Here is a 23,005-nt window from a genome sequence, read left to right as displayed (position 1 = left end):
TCTTCTGCACACACAAACACACTCACACACACACACACAACCTCTTCCTTGGACTGATTACATTTTGCAAGAAGATTTAATTAAGGAATTTTTAATGAGGCTTCTGCTGGCACTGCCAAGAACTGTTTTGATATTTGCGCTGCATAATGCATAAAATTTGTCTAAACATCTCGGCAGTTGATGCACGGGGAGGCTGCAGATAAGCCCAGATACAGTTTCAATTTCCGTGTTGGGGTTGGGAAAAAAAGAGAAAGGGAAGAAGAGGAGGGAGGAAAAAAATGGAAAAGGAGGGCTCATAAAAAGGGCAAATGTAGCACTGAGAGGAGAGGTAGAAGCGGGGGAGGGTCCTCTTTGGAGCTGGGGCTAATGAGTACACACTAATACTAAAAACCAGCTTTGTAAACCTGTTTGCACCCAAACCTTATGAAAAGAGGAAAAAAGTTCTTCATCTCCTCAACACACTACAGTTTGATGTTTTAAAGAGCTACCCCGGTAGTGTTTAGTTGCAGTTTTCACTCTTTAAATGCTTTCATGCACCCACTATTGCCTCAGCACTTTGATCTGTGTATCTCTATTGTAACTGGAGATGCGCTGCAATCTCTGTATCGTGGCGATATTAATATTTAATCTGCTGCTGAATAGCAGCGGCCCATTAGGCCCCCTGACGCGGCAAGTGGGAATTGTCCAGAGGCAAAGTGATACAGCTGGGCAATGAGCAGAGGGGTGGGCCATAGTCTCAGGGGAATGGAGGGGGGGGGGCTTTGTGTGTTCATAAGTGTAAATCTGTGTGTGCGTGTGTATGTATGTGAAAGAAGAGTATAGAAATCAATAATGGTCAGGACATATGTTGGCTTTATGGTGTGCACACACGTAGTTCAACTTTTGATTTTTGTCTTTTTTAAAAGAGCCATCAAAAAAGCCCCCTCAACATACATCATCGTTTTCCTGACACACACACACATTCACTCACTCGCACAACCAACTTAAAAAGAGTAGTGCGTTATGCCGTTCAATTAGCTTAATGAACTCAGCAAAGTGATCTGTAAATGCAGCTCTGGGATAATCCTAACAAGGAAAAAAGAGAAAGAGAGATGGAAAAAATATTACTTAGCCCCCTTTTCCCCCTCTCCTCTGCACTAGCAGATGGAGTTCTTGGCAGCAGCAGTGCAAATGTTTATTTGTGTGTTTTCACTGGTAATTGGAGGATTTTAACAGTCATCATCGTCAGGCTTATAATCACCACCGTAAAAGTGACTGTAGTGTAGCAAGCAGCAGCCTTTTTTTTTTAAACTAGCGCCAGACTAAAATCTGGTCTTTGGACTCCAGATGAGAGAGTGACAGGGTTTGGAGTGAAAACTAGACAGAGCTTTTCCCTACATCTCAAGATACCTGACCCTTTTCCTAACAGAGTAAAACTATGATTAACCCGTGAGAATTGTGCATTGAGTGTGTGTGTGTGTGTGTGTGTGTGTCACAGGAAAGGGTTTCAGTGTAATAAGTGTCTCTTACGGCTGCTTTGGAAATAAATGGAGATGATTTGGCTGAAATTGGTGTGACAGACGGGTAAATTGTTGCAGCAGTGTGGAAAGCAGAAGTCAGTTTGAAGGTATGAGCTGTGTTACTTTGAAGGTGAGATGAGCATAATGCCTTTGAAAACCACCTCACCGGTTTTATTTTGCGCTGTTCTTGGAATTTCGAATAATTTCTTCACTAATCATTCTTGATTTGCTGTTGATTATTTTTGAACCACACTGACGTCTTTAAAGCTGTTTTATCATTCAGCTTTTTCATCTGTATGATTGTTCTCTGTGCAATAAGCTCTGATGCGTTCCCAGGTTTTGAACCACTCTGGATATTGTTTTATTCACTGTTTTGTGTAGGGCTTAAAATGTATAACTGTTGAAATGTCCTACAACTTGTTTTCAGGTTCTCTGGGAGTCAACACTGTGGACATGTGCACTGTGCCTACCAGTACAGAGAGCACTACCACTGTATGGATCCTGAGTGTAACTACCAGGTGAGCGTGAGTACTTTATCACTTTTTTGAACATCACCCAAATACACCTTTAATGTTTCTCCTGTTTCCTGCAAACTTTCATATAACCTCAGTGCCTCACAGTTCATATTCCCACAACATGAGGAAAATAAGACAAATTAGTGGCGCTTCAGCTGCCAAGCACTAGTTCCTTGTTCCCTCATAACAAGGTGAGATTATAGTTGGTGGCTTGACACTAAGCATCCACTCTTTTTTCAGGACATGACAAAGGGATGTTGTGATCCTAGGATAGACAAACAGGATAATGTGTCATCTTTTCATAAGTGGTTACACCCAGCCAAAGTTTACACAGATGAAAAGTTTTGTCTCCCTAACAGGCTACGGGTGTTAACACCCATTCAGTTTGCAGGCGTCTTCCAGGCCGTCTTTGACAGTTGGCCTTTTATTACAAGGGTTAATTATAAATATGTTTAAAATATGGCTCTTTTTTTTATCCGTGATCTTTTTTTCTAAAGACATCTGCCACTGTCAGAGGCCTGCCTTTAATCCCGTTTCACGTTATTAATCTTGTCCTGGTCCCAGGAGTTGTCATGTATGGCACAGGAAGGAGAAAAAACACAAAGCAGATCATAGTACAGGCCTCGTGTTTGCTGTAGCATATGGCCTGAGAGAGTTAGACAAACACGGGTAGATTTGTCAAAGATGTCAAAAATCCATGCACAGCCAGAGCTGTGTGTGCTTTTCCTTCCTTTCTTAACAATTTTCTGAATTAAGCCATCTTCAGCTGTAATCTCCTTTGTCTGCTACTGATCAAGAGAGATTACCGCTCGATAAATATTGTTTATGTGGTGAAAAGCATTACAGATCTAAGCTTTCATTTTCTGCATGAATCCACTTCACAGTCTGATGAGACACATTCTTGGAGGAATACAAAGGAAAATAATTTCATGTCATTATTTAGACTGTTAGTTCAGGTTATCATGGCAATTTCCACGGTCAGGTCCACATTTCTCTGTTGCTTTTGCGTTGCGTGGAAACACAGATATGCTTTGGAAGCAAGCTCTCTGGATGTCAATACCCTGAAAAAAACAGGCAGGCAGTGATGAGCAGCCCCTTTCGAAGCGATAACTCACAAAATGTTACATGACACACACTCCTGGAATATTATCCCACTGCCAGCCTCCGGGCGATTGGCTGAGTCTTAACATTCTCCTTTCATGGGCTTGTACATGAGCGAGAGTGTGCATCTTGCCACACTAGTGGGAATCCTAAAATAAATGTAGCAAGTGGCTCCCAACCTTCATCACCACTCAACTGAAAATGAGATCTTTTTCCCAGTCAGCTCTCTCCATGGCCTATTTTGGACGGCTTGATGGATCGAATGTACCATGACCGCAGTTCAACTTATCTTCTGTCGTCATCAACCATTCGATATCAGAATGCCCAAAGCCTTGAACTGAGCGCAGAAATTTTCAGGAAAATAATTAAAGAAGTGCTTAATCCGAAGCATTCGACAATTAGAAAGAAAATCCTAATGATGTGTTTGCTCTTATAGGAGTCAAACATCTCAGAAATATTCAGTGGGAAACAGGCCAAGAGCAAAGCAATGAACAGCTGTGTGAGATCTTCACTTTTTACTTGTGCACGAGAGGAACACATGACACAGAGCAATTACCCTACTTTGTACAGCAATTAGTTGCTTTTTAGAATGGTTCTTTCTGATGTTTTTCCCTCAACTGATATGGATTGAAGACAGAACTGTCTCATTGATTTGCGCATCTCCCGTTACAGTTTCTGTAACATCAGCTTAAGCCCAATTACAGCAGATTTGGTTCCTGCAGGTCTCTGTGGAATGACTTTTCTGTTTTCTCTTCCCGACTCCTGGGTGTGGGAGGGATTTTTTATTTATTTATTTATTTATTTATTTTGTAATTTCAGAAGGAGGGTCTCTTAGCATATTCACTCATCATTACAGGCAGAGGCTGCACCAAAAGCAAGTGCTAATGCTTTAATTAAAAATGGAATCATATCTCAGCGAATTGAAAGGGAAAACGTTTTTTGGTTGGCTTGTTTGTTTGTTTGTTTCTGTTGTCTTCTGTTTTCCCCTGTGCACCGCTGAAAAACCATCTGCATGGAACATAATTTTTCCAGAGCCAGAAACATCAGAACTGTGATCTTGCATGTCAATTGATTCATCTTAATTAAAAAAAATACGTTTTGGTGGAAGGGAAAAATAATGTAGAGACAAGGAGTTTGTGTGGGGAACATACTTGCGTTCCATGTGGAAGCTTCTCCTGCACTCATAAAGTTTCAGAGCCTTTGGTGCTGCATTTGGATAGGGCACAACTTTGAGATATGCAAAGTAAATCAATAACCACAGACCGCGTCATCTTTAAAGACATCCTGGCCCTCTCCATTGCAGTCTGTACAGCCCTCCCCATCTGCCAATTGGCTCCTGCATGTTGCAGCTGCTGCTTCCACAGAGATAAAGTGACTTGTTGCTGATTCTGTGACTGGTTTAAATAAACACCAACCTGTTGCTGTACATTTTCCCCCCTCCCCTTTTGCAGAGGTTTACCAGTAAGCAGGATGTAATCAGGCACTACAACATGCACAAGAAGAGGGACAACTCCCTGCAGCATGGCTTCATGCGCTTCAGCCCTCTGGACGACTGCAGTGTCTACTACCATGGCTGCCACCTCAATGGAAAAAGCACCCATTACCACTGCATGCAGGTATACTACACAGTTCACACATTGACACCTCCCCTTCCACCTACACACATACCCACAACATACCCACAATCGTGTACAGTAGACATACATGCACACACACGGAAACAGACAAATATCTGCAAATTTGGCCACCCATGCTTAAGCATTACACACAATACAAATAACCCACAACTTACTTAAATATAATGTTGCAGATAAATGCATAATTCAACATTGATTCAAATCACACACAGTCCATATAGAGTTTAAAGTTTAAAGTTTTTTGGATTAAAACCACTTATTTGAAGCATTTCAATAATTTAAGGCCAGTTTAAAACCGGACAAACCGAATAAAAAGGAGTTTCAGAATATCATGATATAGATGATGCCCAGATTTTTGACTAGAGCCACTCACTTCATGATGGTTGAGTCGCATAGTTTACCTGCTACTGTGAAGTGGAGTTACAGTCCCACACTTTTTCCATTTACACCAAAGTGTCTTTAAAGAGCAGTTTGGCAAAACGTGTCCTAAAGTAAATAAAAGAAAATCAAAAAGGGTGACTACACGTGAGGCTGCTTTCCCCCACCTCTTCACTCTCTCGCTCCTTAATTGGCATGGATAAAATTCAGTTAGGTGTTTATATAAACTACACATTTTTCATTTTTTAGTACCAAGCAGCCAGATGAAGATTATTCCCCTTCTGGATTTGTTTAATTTTTTACATCTGCTTATTTTCAACGTGTCATTGTGCCGAGAGCTTTCTCACCGGCAGGGCAGCAGAACAGTGGAGGATGGTTTTAGATATATTCTTTTTTAAACCCCTCTAACAGCGTAATTGTTATTAGGACATTTCAGCTCTTGTTTTAACAGTCGCTGAGAACCTGCAGATGTTGGCATCGGCACTCTTGATTTAGGGGGGAAAAAAACAGAGTGGCATTTTTTTCATTGTTTGACTCAATATGGAGAAGTTGCCCGGTTTGTGCGTGTGAAAAGTGCCAGGGATGATATACAATTGCTGCTTTTAATTCAAACATTACTTGTTTTTTCCCCCCTCTGTTGGCTCTGAGGGCTTCTGAGTACTAGAACATTTTAAACTAAAGACCAAGACAGTCATCTTGCTCTCATCTGCTTTCCTCTGCCCCCTCTACCTCTCAAATCTACTCTCAGTTACAGTAAGTTTGTGGTGACTGCATCATAACACTCCAAATATGAATTTCATTTTCTAAAATGCAGCTTTGCCAGGAAGATACCGTAGTTTCAGCTGCCTGTTGTGTGACCACTGCCTCTTTCAGTCACATTTTTCTTTTTTCCAATTGTCACAAAGATAACATTGTTTCCAATTCATGAGGTTTGACTTGAAACTTGTACAGCTATGGTGCACATTACCACAAATTAAAGTTTGTACGTGAGAAAACAACCATCCTCCACCCATTTCTGGGCCACTAGCATTTTCTTAACCACACTGAGCTCCTTTCTCTATAGCTTGTACAGTATATCAGATCTCTTTAAAGCACCGTGTTTTAGAAGTAGGCTTTTTTCAAACCATTCATGCAAACTGAAACTCTCATGTCTGCCAGATCATTTTTTCCGATTGCCATGCTTTGTCTCTGCTTTGCAGGTGGGTTGCAGCAAGGTGTACACCAGCACCTCAGATGTCATGACCCATGAAAACTTCCATAAAAAGAATGCCCAGCTGATCAACGATGGCTTCCAGAGGTTTCGTGCAACTGAGGACTGTGGCACAGTCGGGTGTCAATTCTACGGGCAGAAGACTACACACTTCCACTGCAGGTGAACAGGGCTGACATGGTTAATGTTTTTCAGCATGCATTAATAATAGCTGGATTGTGTAGGATTTTTGTGCAGGATTTTTTTTAAACTTTCATGAAACTTTTCATTTTCTTGACATTTTATGTAAATTATTATTATTATCACAACATGTAAGCGCATGAAAACTAATAATTAACTTTTGAGGCCCATTTTAGCATTAGCATATTAGCAGTTTACAAAAAGCAACAAATCTGCAGCAGAAAAAAATGTTGGCACATTCCTTATTTTAAGATAAATAAATAAAACAAACAATATGCTACATCACAAAAAACACCAAAAGTGAAATCACCTAAAGGCTACCCAATTTCCTGGTCTGCATCATTAGTGTTTCTGAGCATCCCATAATCAGTAAGAACAAAAAAGTTAAAAGAAAAAAATTAATAAATTGAGAATTGCATGCACCACAACATTATTATCAATGGTCAGAGAGAATCATTTGATTGATTCTTTAATCTCCGTTCACGAAATGTATCCCTCTGGCAAAGGTTGCAGGTGGTGATGTGTCAATGAGCTGCTGCTGTGTCACTTAATCTCCTCAGTTATCATTCCTCCATTGTCAAGTATTTCAATCATGTGGACCCTCTCCATGACTCCCAACTGCACAGAGGTACTGAGGAGGCTTTGTAACAAGGCATCCTATCTAATCATGTTTTCCTCCCATTTTCCATTCTTTCCTCAGGCGCCCAGGCTGCACATTCACCTTCAAGAACAAGTGTGACATTGAGAAGCACAAGAGCTACCACATCAAGGATGATGCCTATGCTAAAGATGGCTTCAAGAAGTTTTATAAGTATGAGGAATGCAAATATGAGGGCTGTGTGTACAGTAAAGCCACCAACCACTTCCACTGCATCCGCTCAGGCTGTGGCTTCACCTTTACCTCCACCAGCCAGATGACCTCCCACAAGCGCAAACACGAGCGCCGGCACATCCGCTCCTCCGGTGTCATGGGCCTCTCTTCCGCCTTCATGGCGCCAAAGGATGAGCCAGAGGAATCGAGCAACGATGATCTGATGGACTTCTCAACCATCAGCAGCAAGAACTCCAGCCTGAGTGCCTCGCCGACGACCCAGCAGTCCACCACTGTACCGCACCTGTTGGCCACGCCCATCACTTCTATCTCCTCCTCCTCTCCATCGGGGCACACCCTCAAGCTTACATCCTCGCTGCCCAGTGCGGGCCAGCGTATGTCAAGCCTGCTGTCCCAGGCCCTGCCCAGCAACATGCCGGTGGCCCTTGCTCTGTCCAACAGCGCCCTGGCTGCCTCCAATCCGTTTTTCCCCCTCATGCCCAGGCTACCTCTCCAACCACCTCCTCCGGCTGCTAGCCTGATATCGGCTGTATCTTCTGGGGCCCACTCCATGCCCACCGACTCACTGACCCAAGGCTGTTCCACAGTAGGGGCAGAAGGAGCCATGGCATCTACCCCAAACTCCTTCACCACCTCCTCCATCATGGAGAAGATTTCGGCCAGCAAGGGTCTGATATCACCCATGATGGCCAGACTGGCAGCTGCTGCCCTGAAGCCCTCCAACATCCCAGACGCAGGTCAGTCACTTCACAAACAGTCTTCATTGTGTAATTACTAGGTGATTTTACAGAACCAAATACACAATGGAACATTTTGAGTGAGTAATTTGAGGTCATCATCCTGGTTATCCTGGAGATGAGCATTCTCTGTTTTCACTATTGTGGTAAGATCTTATTTTTTATTCATTAATGAATTAAAAACATAAGATTCATTGATAGCACAGCCCCAAAAATATTTCATTTTCCACTTCACCAACTGAGCCAGTTAAACACACTTACAAATTCTAAACACATGAATAAATTGGTGATCTACTTGGAGACAACAGTGTTTAAATATGTGACAAAAAACAACCTTTTGAACTGTGCGAGTGTCCACTGAGAGTGTACTACATGTACACTAAAAGCCACATCCTTCTTTCCGTGTGTGGACTTGCTCCACTACAGCTGGGAACAGAAAGAGTGCACTCAGAGGTCATTTCTATCACTATCCCACAGCGGAGAGAAAGGCAGAAAAACTGCTGCTTTCAGGCTTAAAGGGACATACCGGAGGCATGGTCCTCTGCTCTGGGCTTGTTATTGTGTTGATCGTTTGTTAGATACCCACAATCCATTTGGAGATAAATGCGCTGACAGGGGAGAGTAGAGCCTGTAAAAGTCTCTTATGATGTTCAGAGTGGGGGCTCATGGGGCTTGTGTCGAACATGTTTCCTCATCATCGGTCTCTTATCTGTGTCTGCGCCCGTTCCAAGCAAATGGAGGTGGAATGAAATTAAGTTCAGAAATTGCAAGAACAAAAAAATGTTTTTCTTTCCGTATCCTCTATGCAAACTGATAAAAAAAAAAAAAAACAGAAATCGCTCAGGCAGAAATGACTCAATGCACCAGAGCTGAGAAAGAAGCATTTTTTTCACTGATACAAGAACTCAGACACACTTGCATGCATCAGCAAAGACACACTTTTTGAATTTCTAGAAACCTTCTATTCCCAGAAAAACATGTCAATATCTATTTAGCATAAACACAATTCACATAAATTTTGGAGGTAATTGCCTTGTCTATGTTAATCATATTGCTCTAAACAAAGCTTCTGAAAATGAGAATGAAGTTAAAGCATTAAATTGATAATGCAGTGCAGAGCACAGACTTGCATTCTGTAGCAGTGGGGCCTCCTGCGCTGAGCCTGAGCAGGTGGGGTGCGGATTGTAAATGGGGCTGCAAGGGGGAGCATCTCCGGATGTTGGGACTGGGAAGGATTACAATTCCTCGTGGTGTTCCTGGAGCAGGACAGGCCCTGGGAGAGAGCTGGGGCAGCTGCTCCGGGGAGCTGAGCTGAGCCCAGGCTGTCAGGCTGAGCTCCACCTCTGGGCTTCCAGCAGGTAGTCTGAACATTGAGAAGGCCCCCACTGAGGGTGGGGCCTCCACAGATGGTGCCTTCACCACCCCTCTTGTTGGCTCACCGAAAGGCTGCAGCTTCTCTCTGCTGTATAACAAAGCTGGTTTGAAACAAGCTCCCCCCTCAATTGCATACTTTATTGTAAAAGTTCAGTTCAGGTACAGGATGGAAAGGTAGCTGTGGTTTTGCTTCTCATATTTGCTTCATAAAATGTGCGAACAGGACATTTGGGCTAAAATGAGGAGGAAGTGGTTTGTGCTTCTCTGTCAAAAAGGTGTGAGAAAAGTCACTGTGTTTGTGGCTATTTTCACATTTCACAGCAGCAGTGCTTATCTTTTTCATTGGGGTTGTGAAACTTCGCCTCTATTTTTAGCGAATTGTTCATTTTTCCTGTTTCTGCTTTCAGTATTATTATTTTTGTTATATTAATGTTACGCTCATTTACCCTTAAGTGTTTTTCCCAGAGATTCAAGCATATGAAGGGTTTACTAATTAGACACACTGTACAAATGATCTTTCACAAGCTCTGTATCTTATCCAGAGTAATTACATGGTGGTACATTATTGTTGGATAATTTCCAGAAAGAAGCTGTTTTGTGTCAAACTCATTTGTTCTCCCACTTTAGGAAGTGGAAAGAAAATAAAACAACTTCATGATGTGAAACAGAACAAGAGACTTTTGCACTTTAATCCACCTTAAACATTAAATTTATCCTCTGAGGCAGTGAAGGAATGCCTGGTGATCATGTGTAGATCATATAGTGAGTGGCTGCTCTTGATATAATGTGCTCCCATTTTGGTCTGAGAGTTGATTTAATTGTCAATGACAAGGCAGGATTTGTCTGGCTAGTTAATTTTGGTTGTATTCTTATCAAGTTGGGGGGAGGGAAGGGGGGATGGACGGACAATTGGTAAGGATTCAGTGACCTCAAAGCAGACGCAAAAATGTTTGACTGCTGTTTTCCTTTAGCCCAACCCACCCCAGCCCCAACCCCAGCCCCTCCAACCTCAGCCATTGTCAAACCGAACTGACACTGACACTTCCCCATCTCCTAGCTTTCAGCTGACAAGGCCCAAGACTGGCTTTTCCACTCCTATTCTGCCTGATATGTCTCTGGGTCATCTTGTAGCAGGGGGGGAACTCTGGTCGGTTTCCCCCTTACGTAGGCTGGTCTTGTTTTCTCCCCAGCAAGAAAAGGGAGAGGGGCCTCACCAGGCTGAGGGCCAAGGGCACACACTTGGTTGCCCATGACCTTGCCTGTCACAATCTCTCAGCACCAGCCACCAGACTCCTAAACAACAGATTTCTTACCAAACCAATCACGGCCACTGGTGCTCTCCAGTTTTAGTGTCTGAGAGGCTACACTAGGGCCTTCACCCCTCCTTCTCACATATTTAAAAAATAAAAAAATAAAACACCACTTATGGCCTACCAAAAGCCCAGCTTTCTCTGTATAGCCCCAGGACAAATTAATATTTCGATCCCTCAGGGATCAGGGGGTGGGGGCCAAATTTCACCTTCCTGTCAGCATTTTTACCCCACGCCGTCCCTTGGTCTTTATTTATTTCATTTCAGTGCTCCTGTCCTCGCTCACAGCATCCACTGAATACCTATTTGGAGGAGAATGTGATCAAGAGGTCACGCTATTTGAACCAATCTGATTGGCTGTCAGCTCCAATCTGACCGACATAACACCGCTGTTCCTTGTGGGTACGCTCAGTGGCATTGGCTGCCGCCCGTTGTCAGGCCAACGAGGAGCCTGGGAAGGTGGGAAGGGAGGGGGGTGGCCAATCTGAGACTGCCACTTTCCCTCAGCATTAGCATCTCACTTAATGACCAGTTAAGAGGCAGGCTGGCAAATGAGTTGTGACAAGTGCTGCAGAAAAAGGAGTCTTTTTCCCTCATATCTCCCGCCTCTCAATCACCATTTAAAAGGCTTGACGGCATGACATAATTTCGCAATAATTATCACTCTGAGTATTCTTTTCGGGCCAGGACAGAAGTCAGATTGGATCTTGTCATAGGGTAATAATGCTGACCAACAATAACATTGTTGTCTCTCTCTCCTCTGCGTCTCTGCTTTGATCCTCAGGGAACGGGCAGTCGGCTTTAGCCAGCCAGTTTAATCTGGTTCAAGTGAAGCAGGAACCAGTGGAAGCCACCACTGGGGCCTCCCAAGACTCCACGCAGGAACACAGCCTGGACCTGAGCAAGAAAGACCACAGGTACACAGCCTCATGGTAAACACAGGGTTAATGCTGTATGAGGAATGTTGATTCTTGTTGTAAATTCACATAACATATTCACAAAATCAATCAGGAAAGAAATAAGATTTCTCTGACTGATAGATGATTTCTACAGTCTTGGCAGCCAGGGTTATATTCACAATTATTTATCAAAAATATTCCATTTATATACAAGTGCATACCAATTATAACATCCTCAACATATTTCTCCATTTTTGTGTGAGAAGGATGTTTACATAAACCTTCAACTCCAATCTTCCCTCCAACTCACAGTATATCTTATTTCTTAAGAAGACAGCATTTTTCTTCTTCATTATACAGGCACACCTTGTGTGATAAATAGTAATATTTACTGTTCTCATGCAAATCTTGACTAAACATTGTTCATTTTCCTTGTTCCAGTAATGAATCAAACGGACACCCTGTACCAGGGAATACATCTCTTTTATCCTCGCTTATGAATAAGGTAAGATCCATCCATCAAACGCCTTTCATCCCAAGACAAATTAGCGGGACACGGAGGAGCCTGTTTGTTTTTTAATGTTTCACCGCTAATAAGATGAGTTTGTATCATTTAAATTTTCCAGCCATTTTTCATACAGTGTAATTTTCACTGCACCTCACACAAATTAATACAATGAAGCAGTAGCTGGGTGCCATGCCAGATATATAGAGATGTTTGTTTTTTGATGAGCTGTTTTGAGCTTGCCATCCATTTTTTTCTCCTCCTTTACACTTTTTCTTCCCCTGCCTCGCTCTGCATTTATTTATAGAGTTTGTAAATTATTTGATTAAAAAGTCAAAGGAGAAAAAACAGGAAGGCACTGCCCTCATTTTTTAGCAAGTCTAAATGTTAGCGTATGGAAATGTACTTTTGTTTGGGGGAAGATTAAAAAGGACATTGTCTTCCATCACGTTGATGATGTAATGACAGATCAGCCTCAATTTCTTTTACTGTCAGCAATTGGACAAGACCTCCTCCCTCCTACTAAATGCTTCCCCTCCACACACTGACACGACACACTCTCCTCTTTTTCAACTTTTCCCTGGGAGAGCTCAACTTCAGAGTCTCCCTCCTCAAAGCAGTCATTGAACCCAGACAGTAGAGGAGCTTGAAGACCTGTTGTCCAACAGCTCTTCATGTCATGTCGGCTTTTGGGGGTTTGATTCAAGTCACAACATCACATAAAAGGGTTAACAGTTGCTCCCAGTGGACACTTGGCAAACATACTTGGCCTGCACTCAAGCAAAAGCCTGGGCATTTGTAAATCTGGCTGTGCTTTTTTGTTACGCCAAGTCAGTCGTGTGTGTATGTGTGTAAAGTCTTGCACACATCTGAACATATGCGAGCTCCCAGTTTACGTATGCTGTGCTAACGCAGCAACTGCCGGTTTGTGTGTTATGTGTTTTGTAGATGTCAGAGGTGAACCCTGCCCTCTTCAACGCCATGAACCTGAAGACAGAGCTGGAGACTGGCCAAGGCAGCGACACCTCAGAGGCAGCACAATATCTGAACAGAGTGCTGAAGAGGCCCATGGCAGACAAACACACTGAGATCTGGAGGACATACCTCCGCAGGTATAAAACATGCAGGAAGTGCGCTGTAGTTTGTTTCAGTTTTTGAATTAATTTTAATAGTGAGAAAAAGGAGTGTTTTTCTGTAAATACTATTCCTCACTGGAAACCCCCTGAAACAAGAAGAATCTGGTTTTGCGGGAACTTGAAATGATTTACTGACAAGCATTTACTGTCAGATAAGGAGTTTAACCAGTTATCTTCTTAGTGTGTGTTGTTGATTTGAGAAGGCGGTAGATTTACAGTCTTCATTCTCTGTCAATAAGGTTTGACACGGATGACTTCTGTGAGGCTCAGTGTGACTTCCTTCAGAAAGTGCACTTTCACTGCCTGGTAGAGGACTGCGGTGCACTCTTCAGCACTGTGGATGGGGCCATAAAACATGCTAAGTGAGTGCCACACTGGTTCTTGATCAGAAAATATACCCTTCCCACATTTCAGTTTTCTGCTTTATTGATCAACATAAAAATGAGCTTCCATCTTGTTTTCAGTTTCCACCTCAGAGCCACCTTGAAAGTGAAGTCGGAGCCCCCGTTCAGTGAGGGCAAGGCCTCCGGGGAGGGAGCCCTTCTACAGCCTGCTGCCCCCGTCTCTATGGCCAACAATTCCTCCATGGATTTGGCGCACCTCACCTCTTCTGGTGGCTACAGCTCCCCTCCTCCTTCCCTGCTGGCCTGGAAGCAGCTGACCGGCAGCATCCCCCAGATGCCGGCCTCGATGCCCAACCTGCCATCCAACTCCCCTCTGGCCACCACTTCTCTGGAGAATGCTAAGCCACAAGTCAAACCTGGTTTTCTGCAATTCCAGGAAAAGTATGAGAACCATTTGTATCTTCTTAAATGACAGTACAGTATGTTCTTTTTCCTCTTTTGGGCAAGTCTTCATTAAACTGCATTTCCCATTTTTATCCATCCAGTGATCCTTGTTTGGCTACTGACTGTAAGTACTCAAACAAGTTCCACTTCCACTGCTTGTTTGGGAATTGCAAGTATGTGTGCAAGACTTCTGGCAAGGCCGAGTCCCACTGTTTGGACCACATCAACCCCAACAATAACCTGGTTAACGTCCGTGACCAGTTTTCATACTACTCTCTCCAGTGTCTCTGTCCTAACCAGGTGAGTGCAGCTTGATAAGTCAGCCAAGAGCTGAATCACCTACTGTCATCTCCCACAGTTTCTAAGCATGAAGTATACTATCTATTAGACTGGTATTTGAGGTTATTTGACTCAAGGCTTTCACAACCGCTGCTACCCGTCTTCCATCTCTGCTGAAAAAGACAGTCGACTCACCCCAGTAATGCCTGTTTATATGTCAATGATGTCATTCTGACTGCCGCATTCTCCTCTCAGAAAAGGCCAATTTAGCTGATATTACCCAATAAATCATTGTCACTTGCACAGTAAACAAGGCTGTCTGGAATAGGGCAAAAATCAGGGGAATGCTTCGCAAATGAAACCTAAATGGCAGCCCCTGCCTGCTCTCATGAGCCCGTATTTGGAAAACCGTTTAAATGAATTCATTAATGTGTCGAAAATCACCCCTCTCACAAAAAGTCCCCCCCTTTCTCCTCCCCCTTCTCCTCCTTCACCCCTCCTCCCCGTAGTCCCCATCTCCTGAACTGAGCAGATCTTATTTGGCCCAGTCCTTTGGGATTTGGGCCTCACAAACAGATGGTAGTGTACAGACATGTTAGAAAGGAGGGGTGTTTGTGGGAAGCCTGGAAAAAAATAAGTCATCCTACTTAAATATGTGAGATGTTCCAAATGACTGGAAAGGAAAGCCCTATGAAGTGTTGATTATGTTTTTGGAGAAACTGGGTTGTGCTCACTATGGACAGAAGATCAAATATTATTTGGAAATCTCTTTGCAGCACTGCGAGTTCAGAATGAGGGGCCACTATCACTGTCTGCGGCCTGGCTGCTACTTTGTCACTAACATCACCACCAAGCTGCCGTGGCACGTCAAGAAGCACGAGAAGGCAGAGCGTCGTGCTGCCAATGGCTTCAAATACTTCACCAAGAAGGAGGAGTGTGGGAGGCTGGGTAAGCTGTCCAAGATAATATTTGTCATCCTGTATCAGTTTTTTTCCCCTGCTATCTCTCTTCTTTACTTTGTTGTATTTGCCCCTTGTTCCGTACATTATCCCTTAACCTCTAAACACTCCAGCTTTTGATATTATTTTGCCAGCAGAGATGTGCAGATTAAAGGTGTCAAATTGAGAAAGATGTGGATTGATTTTTGGTGGCTGTTGCAAGAGGATATTCTCTGTGTTTACAAAGGGTGAGAGACCAGTGTTGGCAAACAGTGTTCTGCTACAAGACGGGTTTAAGAGGCATGAAACAAATCTGCCTCATAGGTTTTGTTGCTGTGTTTTGTATATTCACAATAGTACCTCAAGTCCCAAAGGTAGTCTTGCTTGTACTTCATGAGAAATAACGTCAAAGGGGGCAATCACATCCAGGTTGTTTTCTTCTTCCTTTTGCCCCTGTCAGAAATGAGCAATTAGGTTTGTGTTTGTTAATTATCCGGCTTGTCTGGTTTAGCCTGTTTGTGTTCTGAAGCTGCGCCTCACAGCCACCGCTGCCATCGCACAGAAATGAATTAAAAGTGATCTGTTTTTTTCAGGCGCTTACACAAGCTTTTCAGAACGCAGAAACAAAGCAAACAAAAACAGGCCCTAAACAGCTGTTTTTTGTCCCCAGCCTGATCTGCCAACTGTATTGTTTGGGCTGGGGGAAAAACAGAAAGGATTACCATCGCTAGCACTCCAGTCATAAAGAATTGATGGGTTGCCAGTATCCATGGCAGCAACATTAAACTGAACACTGCTGATGATGTTACCTGGTTTCTGTCTCACAAAAGGCACTCCGTGTCACGGGGGTTACTGTTATTTGCTCAACTTTGCGTGTTTAAAACATTGTGTGTGCAAAAGCTATTTGATGACACAGACGTGTTGTGCTCTTAAACCGGGTGCCATGGTTACTGACATGCTAGCACCTGCCCAGCATGTTACTCTTTCAATTATTTCTGCCTGCTTTTATATAATGGTATTTGATTAACAGGCACAAAACGGAACATTCATTTAATTTGAAATCATAAAGCAATTAGAGCTAGACCGGTTAAAAAACGAGAAAAGAACAGAAGAATAGGAAGCAGACAGGAGTACCATGGAGAACAAAAGGAAAAATGACAATGGAGATACTTTGAAAAATGAATTTAATATGGTAATAATTGTATATTTACTTTGGTTTGCAGGGTGTGTGCATTATTGGCCCACAGAAAATGAGAATTTATTTATGTAAATTCCTAATTGAATAAAGCATGTCAGTGTAATAAAAGAGCTCCACAGGTTTAGTGCACAGAAGCTTTGACTTGCTCAGTGTGACACCAGAGTGATCTAATATTCCTCCCACATGTACACTCCGAAACACTTTGAAACCCGATCCCTCTTTTGTCAAAGCTATATCATGAAATTAAAAAAACCTAAAAATATTTCACTTTGTATTTGATCTAATGATAAGACCGTCACACTGATAATATTGCGTTCAGCACAGTAGCTGCTCTCAGACGCCTCACGAGAAGCCAAAGATAAATGAATCTGCTGATGGAGAGTTTACAGCTGTTACTGTTTTTGTTTTTTCACAGGTTGTAAGTATAACCAAGTGAACAGCCACTTCCACTGCATCCGCGAGGGTTGCCAGTTCTCCTTCCTGCTCAAGCACCAGATGACCTCACATGCACGTAAACACATGAGGCGAATGCTGGGGAAGAACTTTGATAGAGTCCCATCCCAGGTACTGACACAACCTAGGACATATGTCATTCTGATAAGGGTAATTATCTGAAAAGAAAACAAAAAACAGGCTGAACACCTCAGTGAAACTATACCAGTTTATTGAGACATATTCCCACAAAGCCAGATACCTCACACACCCTTTTTCCGATTAAATAAGGAATGTATTTGCTTCATCAGAGTAGCTGTTTAGATCTTGTATCTTTTTATTAAGGCTCATTGATTTGCTTTTTTTAACACACATTTTCTCCAAAAAAAACCCCTAGATTTTCAAGTTCATTTAACAGATAAATTGATTTCTGCTCAGTTTGTATCTTCCCACACACAGTTCTTGTGGTTTCTGCTACAAACAGATAATGAGGGTAGTTTACGATAAATTAAGTCCTTTTCTAACACACACAGAAGAAATCTGGTGATATAAAGATGTAACATGAAATGGGCTACTAAACTAAAGAGTGTTTTGCTGCAAAAGGAATTTTTAAAATCCAATTCTTTTTTCAGGAAATAGAGTAAAAAGTCAGAGTAAAGTTAATTCAGTTTTCTTTTGCAAAAAAGAAAGTACAGCTCATATCCTGTCAAACCAGTCAATGACAAATCACTCATGACATTCTTTTGATTAAATTTTTCACCCTGGAGTATACTTGATTACCAAACTCAGCCTCTGTAGTACACGCTGTACCATTAAACATGTGGTTTTTCTAGTTCTGTTTGTTTTTCTTTTTTTCATTTTGAAACCTTGCTATAACAACACAAGTATGAGGTTCAGTCTTTCAAAATACTGTGGTGTGTTGAGAAACACTTGGTTGTGTGCCAAGAGCCAACACCTGCATTAATGACATGTTATATATCAAGATGTTCGTTAGAAACTTCCCTTTACAATGAGGATTATTTGTTTTCCAGGTGATGCCACTTGGCCAGAGGGCAGATGATATGCAGCATGCTTCTGGCATGATGTCTGGGGCTGTAGCAGCCCACGCTGGTATGAATTCCAGCTTTTCATCCGCCATCATGGATGAGACTGATGATTACATGGACTACACGGGAGGAGGAGGCAGCCCCTTAGGCCTCTCCTCTGAGTCCTCCAACCAGGACCGCAGCTGCACCAGCACACCTGTGGGCAACGATGGCTCTCCAGCAGGTGAGTTCTTCAAGCCAGTACACACATGTATTAAAGTGTCAGCATATCCAGCTTTCATATAGAGAGTTTAGACCAAATTCACTCAATCCACCATCATCTACCATACCCAGAAAACCAGCAACTTGTCATTTCATGCATTCTTAGGTCATGTCTTTCATGATTTAGCAGTTTGACTTACAGTCAATAGCATAATGACACATCAGTCATAATGTACTGTATGAGGTTGATGACAATGCTGTATTCTTATGTTCTGAGTCGTGGACAGTTTGCCTGGTCATCCTCATAAAACATCCATTTTGTACATCAGTGGTTTGAGTTATTGCACTGTGTGTAGCTTATTACATTTTCCTTTGGCCAGAGATCACCCCTGTGGCTTTATGTCTACTTTAGCACTTTTACTGGGTTGAATTGTGGGAGAAAGGAAAGGAGAAATAGCCTATTTTCCTCAAACTTACTTTATAAAAAGATTCTCTGCTTTTTTCTAAATCTGAGCCTGCCTGTGATTTTCACATTTCTCCATGTGTTGCCAGTATTATCCACTATTCTCATCATTGTTGTTTTGGCTGGTGTTCGGGTTACTTGTCTTGAATGGGCCTCATTTTGTATCATTCTCTTATCTTTTATCTTTCCCCTTTTACCTCCCATCCCTATGTGTGTGTGTGTGTGTGTGTGTGTGTGTGTGTGTGTGTGTGTGTGTGTGTGTGTGTGTGTGTGTGTGTGTGTGTGTGTGTGTGTGTGTGTGTGTGTGTGTGTGGTTTGACCCTTGTTTTTGTGCGTGTGCCTGTTTGTGTGTTTTTCCCCTGTTGTCTGTCCTTCGCCCTCTCTGGTCAACCTGTCTCTCCAGGACTAGGCTACCCCGCCACCACTTCTGCTCCTACCACCCCTGCTGACACTAGCGCTACCCAAAATGCACCTCCTTCTTCCCCTCCTGCTCCTCCTCTTCCACCACCACCTCCTCTATCCACTCCTCAGCCTGGCTTCCAGTCCCAGGCCCCATCCCTCTCTCCTGCTCTCCTCCGACCTCCTCTCCCCTCACTCCCATACCTCCTCTCTCCATCCTGTCTGTCATACTCTCTGCTCAGCGCCTCTCTGGGAGCCACTCGGAGTGTTGTCATGCCAACCAACACACCAGCTTTCAGCCCCATCATTGCCACTCCGTCTCCGGTTAAAAATGACGTCCCTATAGTACAGGATGCTGCAGGTACTTATCCCCGGCGCAAACCAACACTGCAGCTGTCACTCTTAATTGAGTCCTGTGCAGCATTTAACTGTGTGATCCAACCTTTCTCTGCAGAAAATCAAAGGGGCCTTCCAGCATGCAAAAAAAAGAACATTCATATAGAAATGATGAAAAGTGCATGCTTACTGAGTAACAGACCAATTGTGTATAATTACTTAACTTACACCCTTGCGTATGCTTCTACTTTAGTATTGCCAGGATTTACAGATAGAGCAGTAAATTTGGTACCTGTAGTGCGAAGTCTGGGCCTTGTTTAGCTTCCATTAACAAGGCTGCATCAGCAAGCTCTTATTTTAATCACGCCTCAAGTTTTATCGAGGCCCACTGCTTCCTGTCTTGCAGAACAGGGATCACATCATTAGCAGTGACCCCAGGGTGTTGCAAAAGGTGGGCGCCCCTCATAAAACAACATTGGAGATAAGAGGGTCGGTTAAGACCCACAGCTCCGCCTCTGTTTGGAGGCTGGAGACACCCTGTAAAAGTGTCATGTTCCAAAGTCAATCTATCATTTTCTCCCTCCTTTAATCATTCTGGGAATTAGGAATAAAAAAAATTGTGGCTCTCTGTGCTTACTCAGCTCTGAACCACTTCTGGCTGAGTAAGGTCGCACATTTCAACCAGGACGATCTCATAGTGTGATTTTCTTGTAGTTTTAGTTTTTGTTGTTTTCTTTGTGAACCAACTAATTGTTTATAATGTGCTTTTCCTCCAGGCAACACCATCTCCATTCCGACAGCCACTGGAGCAAAGAAGCGCTTCTGGATCATTGAGGACATGTCACCATTCGGCAAGCGCCGTAAGACTGCATCATCACGCAAGATGCTGGATGAGGGAATGATGCTGGAGGGCTTCCGGCGCTATGACCTGTATGAGAACTGCAAGGACGCCAGCTGCCAGTTTTCTCTGAAGGTGACCCACTACCACTGCACACGTGAGAACTGTGGTTACAAGTTCTGCGGCCGCACCCACATGTACAAGCATGCGCAGCACCACGACCGAGTGGACAACCTAGTCCTGGACGACTTCAAGCGATTCAAATCCTCCCTCAGCTGCAACTTCCCTGATTGCCAGTTCTCAGGCAACAGCACCCATTTCCACTGTCTACGCTGTGGCTTCCGCTGCACTGACAGCACTAAGGTGACGGCCCACCGCAAGCACCACGGCAAGCAAGATGTGATCAGTGCCGCTGGCTTCTGCCAGTTCAGCTCCAGTGTTGATTGTGAGGTTCCCGACTGCAAATATAAGCTCAAGTGCTCGCACTTCCACTGCACCTTCCCTGAGTGTAAGCACACAGTGGTGGGCATGTCCCAGATGGACTCCCACAAGCGAAAGCATGAGAAGCAGGAGCGGGGTGAGCTGCCATCTGTGTCACCCAAACGAGAAGCAATGCACCACCTAGGAGGAAGTGTGTCGGCGGTCCCTCCAGCCTCTATGGGTCTTTCTACTTCCTCACATGCTGGCTTCCACGGGTTGACCCACACCATTAACAGCAGTACTCCCTCCATGCTCTATTCAACAAGTAGCATTGGATCTGAGTATAACCACTCATACCTGCCGTCCTCCATCAGCCTGGACAGCTCCCTCAACCTGTGCACAGACACCAGCAGCTCACTGTTCTTCCTCAAGAACGCAGTTGGTCTGGGTCTCAGTGACTCACTGGACCTCAGCAAGAAGATGCCCCATGATGTGGCACGAAGCACCCCCAGCCACAACCCCACACCCCCGCTAGGTCTGCCGGCAGCTCAGGACGACACCACAGGCACATCTGGAGAGGCTGAAGACGACCTGTCGCTAGAGGAGGAGGCGCACGCAGAGGAGGAAGAAGAAGAAGATGACGACGATGACGAGGAGGACGAGGAGGAGGATGCAGAGGAGGATAACTCTGACTCAAATGATGATTCGATGGCGGAACCTGACGGTGAAAAGGACAATGGGGAGAGTTTCAATGCTTCCGTTAACCACACTGATACTTCCCAACTGGATAAGCAAGACGCTGACCCATGAAAGAAAAAAAAAAAACACAAACTAACAGTGACTGTATGAACTGAAGACAAATCCTGTGTACTATGAACAAACAAAAATGAAAGTGGCCTCATTTATCATGTTTAGAGACTTCAGATGACAACAAAACACAACAACAGCGTGGAGAAAATGACGGCCCAAAATGATTTATTATGATGTTTACAAGATGACCAACATTATTAATTCAATTATGCATTAAAAAAAAATATGAACGGAGACACACAGAATTAGGCCCTGTTTTACACACTGGGCAGCAATGTAAAGCATTTTACTACACATCAGTCTTTTTGTGTGCGTGCATGTTTGACTTTAATTTATTTTTATTTTTTTCACTTTTTTGTGTGTGAAAAAAAATTTAGAAAAACAAAAACAAATCTCTCTATATAGCTATATATGTAAGTGTGTGTGCGTGCGTGTGTGTGTGTGTGTGTGTGTGTGAACGGTGATAAACAAAAGGAAATTGCTGGCCCAGACAACGAAGATGAACTGCAGGGCCATGGATATGTAGAAAAAGGGAAGTGAATCACTAAGGGGAAACAGGATTCGTTCAAACATTTGATCTTTTTTTCTGTATTATTATTATTATTATTATTATTATTATTAATTATTATTATTATTAGACACTGAGAGGAAGGGGCAGATTTTTGCTTGTTCTCATATCTCTCAGATGTTTTACTTTGTTTCTCAATGACAAGTGGAATTGACCAGTAACTGTTCGGTCAGTCTCAGCTGCAGTTGGGCGTCCAGCAAGCCGCCAGTCTCAACAGTTCTCTCTGACATTCTGCTAGACATGTTCAACTAGCACCAAAACCAAGCTCAGCCCTTGTAATTTAATCCCCCTGTGGAGGAATCAAGTTTGTGTGTGGATAGTGCACTTTTATACTAGCTGACCATGACGATGACGATAGATAACTCATAAGCATATTTAAAGATATTTTTGTTACCATTTGCATCTTTGCATTACAGTGTCGTTTTGTTGTGTTGTTAGTCAGAAGCATATCGATCTGTAAGCAGGCGAGGTCGTGATTAATGACCGGCGAGTCGGGCAGGGGCGAGGGGGGTGGGGTGGGGTGGGGGTCAGACTGACCAGAGGAAACGATGAGTCACTCAGATGTAGCGGGGGGATGACAGAGAGAGTGTCAGGGAGTGTATTTAATGTTGAAAATGTACAGACCGAAAATGTCTCAACGGCATTTTGTTTTCCATTCACTATGGCTGTGGTTGAGCTCCTGTTGTAACGGTTTTTATTTAATATTTATGTGACCTTCCAATGAGAAATTTTTAGGGTGTTATTGCACTTTTTAGATTCATTTTTACCGTCTGAAAAAAAAAAGACATATATCTTTTAACAGGGACTTTGCTTTAAGGATGTTGTTTTAGTTCACTTTGCTTTAATGCACAAATAGATGTTAGTGTGACAAAGAACTGTTGTTTTGTGATTTATTTAAAGACTGGTTTTTATTTTGCTTCTGTGATTGGACAGTTTGACAAAAAGGAAATGAGTGCACCAGAAAAATAGTGCCCAG

At 43.2% G+C, this 23,005-nt stretch overlaps 2 protein-coding genes across 2 annotated transcripts in view; one reads left to right on the top strand and one right to left on the bottom strand.

The window, feature by feature from the left end:
* The window catches only part of casz1 (castor zinc finger 1), a 74,602-nt gene extending 53,005 nt beyond the window's left edge, over positions 1-21,597 (top strand). Inside the window, exons 6-19 of the mRNA XM_062427611.1 lie at positions 1,927-2,017; positions 4,567-4,731; positions 6,330-6,502; positions 7,221-8,089; positions 11,558-11,690; positions 12,114-12,177; positions 13,126-13,289; positions 13,553-13,675; positions 13,778-14,098; positions 14,203-14,401; positions 15,157-15,328; positions 16,932-17,080; positions 17,980-18,217; positions 20,170-21,597. Of these exons, the coding sequence (XP_062283595.1) occupies positions 1,927-2,017; positions 4,567-4,731; positions 6,330-6,502; positions 7,221-8,089; positions 11,558-11,690; positions 12,114-12,177; positions 13,126-13,289; positions 13,553-13,675; positions 13,778-14,098; positions 14,203-14,401; positions 15,157-15,328; positions 16,932-17,080; positions 17,980-18,217; positions 20,170-21,461 (4,153 nt within the window). The 3' untranslated portion in view covers positions 21,462-21,597. The remainder of the gene's footprint in view (positions 1-1,926; positions 2,018-4,566; positions 4,732-6,329; positions 6,503-7,220; positions 8,090-11,557; positions 11,691-12,113; positions 12,178-13,125; positions 13,290-13,552; positions 13,676-13,777; positions 14,099-14,202; positions 14,402-15,156; positions 15,329-16,931; positions 17,081-17,979; positions 18,218-20,169) is intronic.
* exosc10 (exosome component 10) overlaps positions 1-23,005 on the bottom strand; it is a 161,907-nt gene that overhangs the window by 11,846 nt on the left and 127,056 nt on the right. The gene's annotated exons all lie outside the window — the stretch shown is intronic.

Source organism: Scomber scombrus, chromosome 10, assembly GCF_963691925.1.
Source record: "Scomber scombrus chromosome 10, fScoSco1.1, whole genome shotgun sequence".
Lineage (NCBI taxonomy): Eukaryota > Metazoa > Chordata > Actinopteri > Scombriformes > Scombridae > Scomber > Scomber scombrus.
Note: the sequence above shows the minus strand (reverse complement) of the source record. Positions and strands in the feature narration are given on the sequence as shown.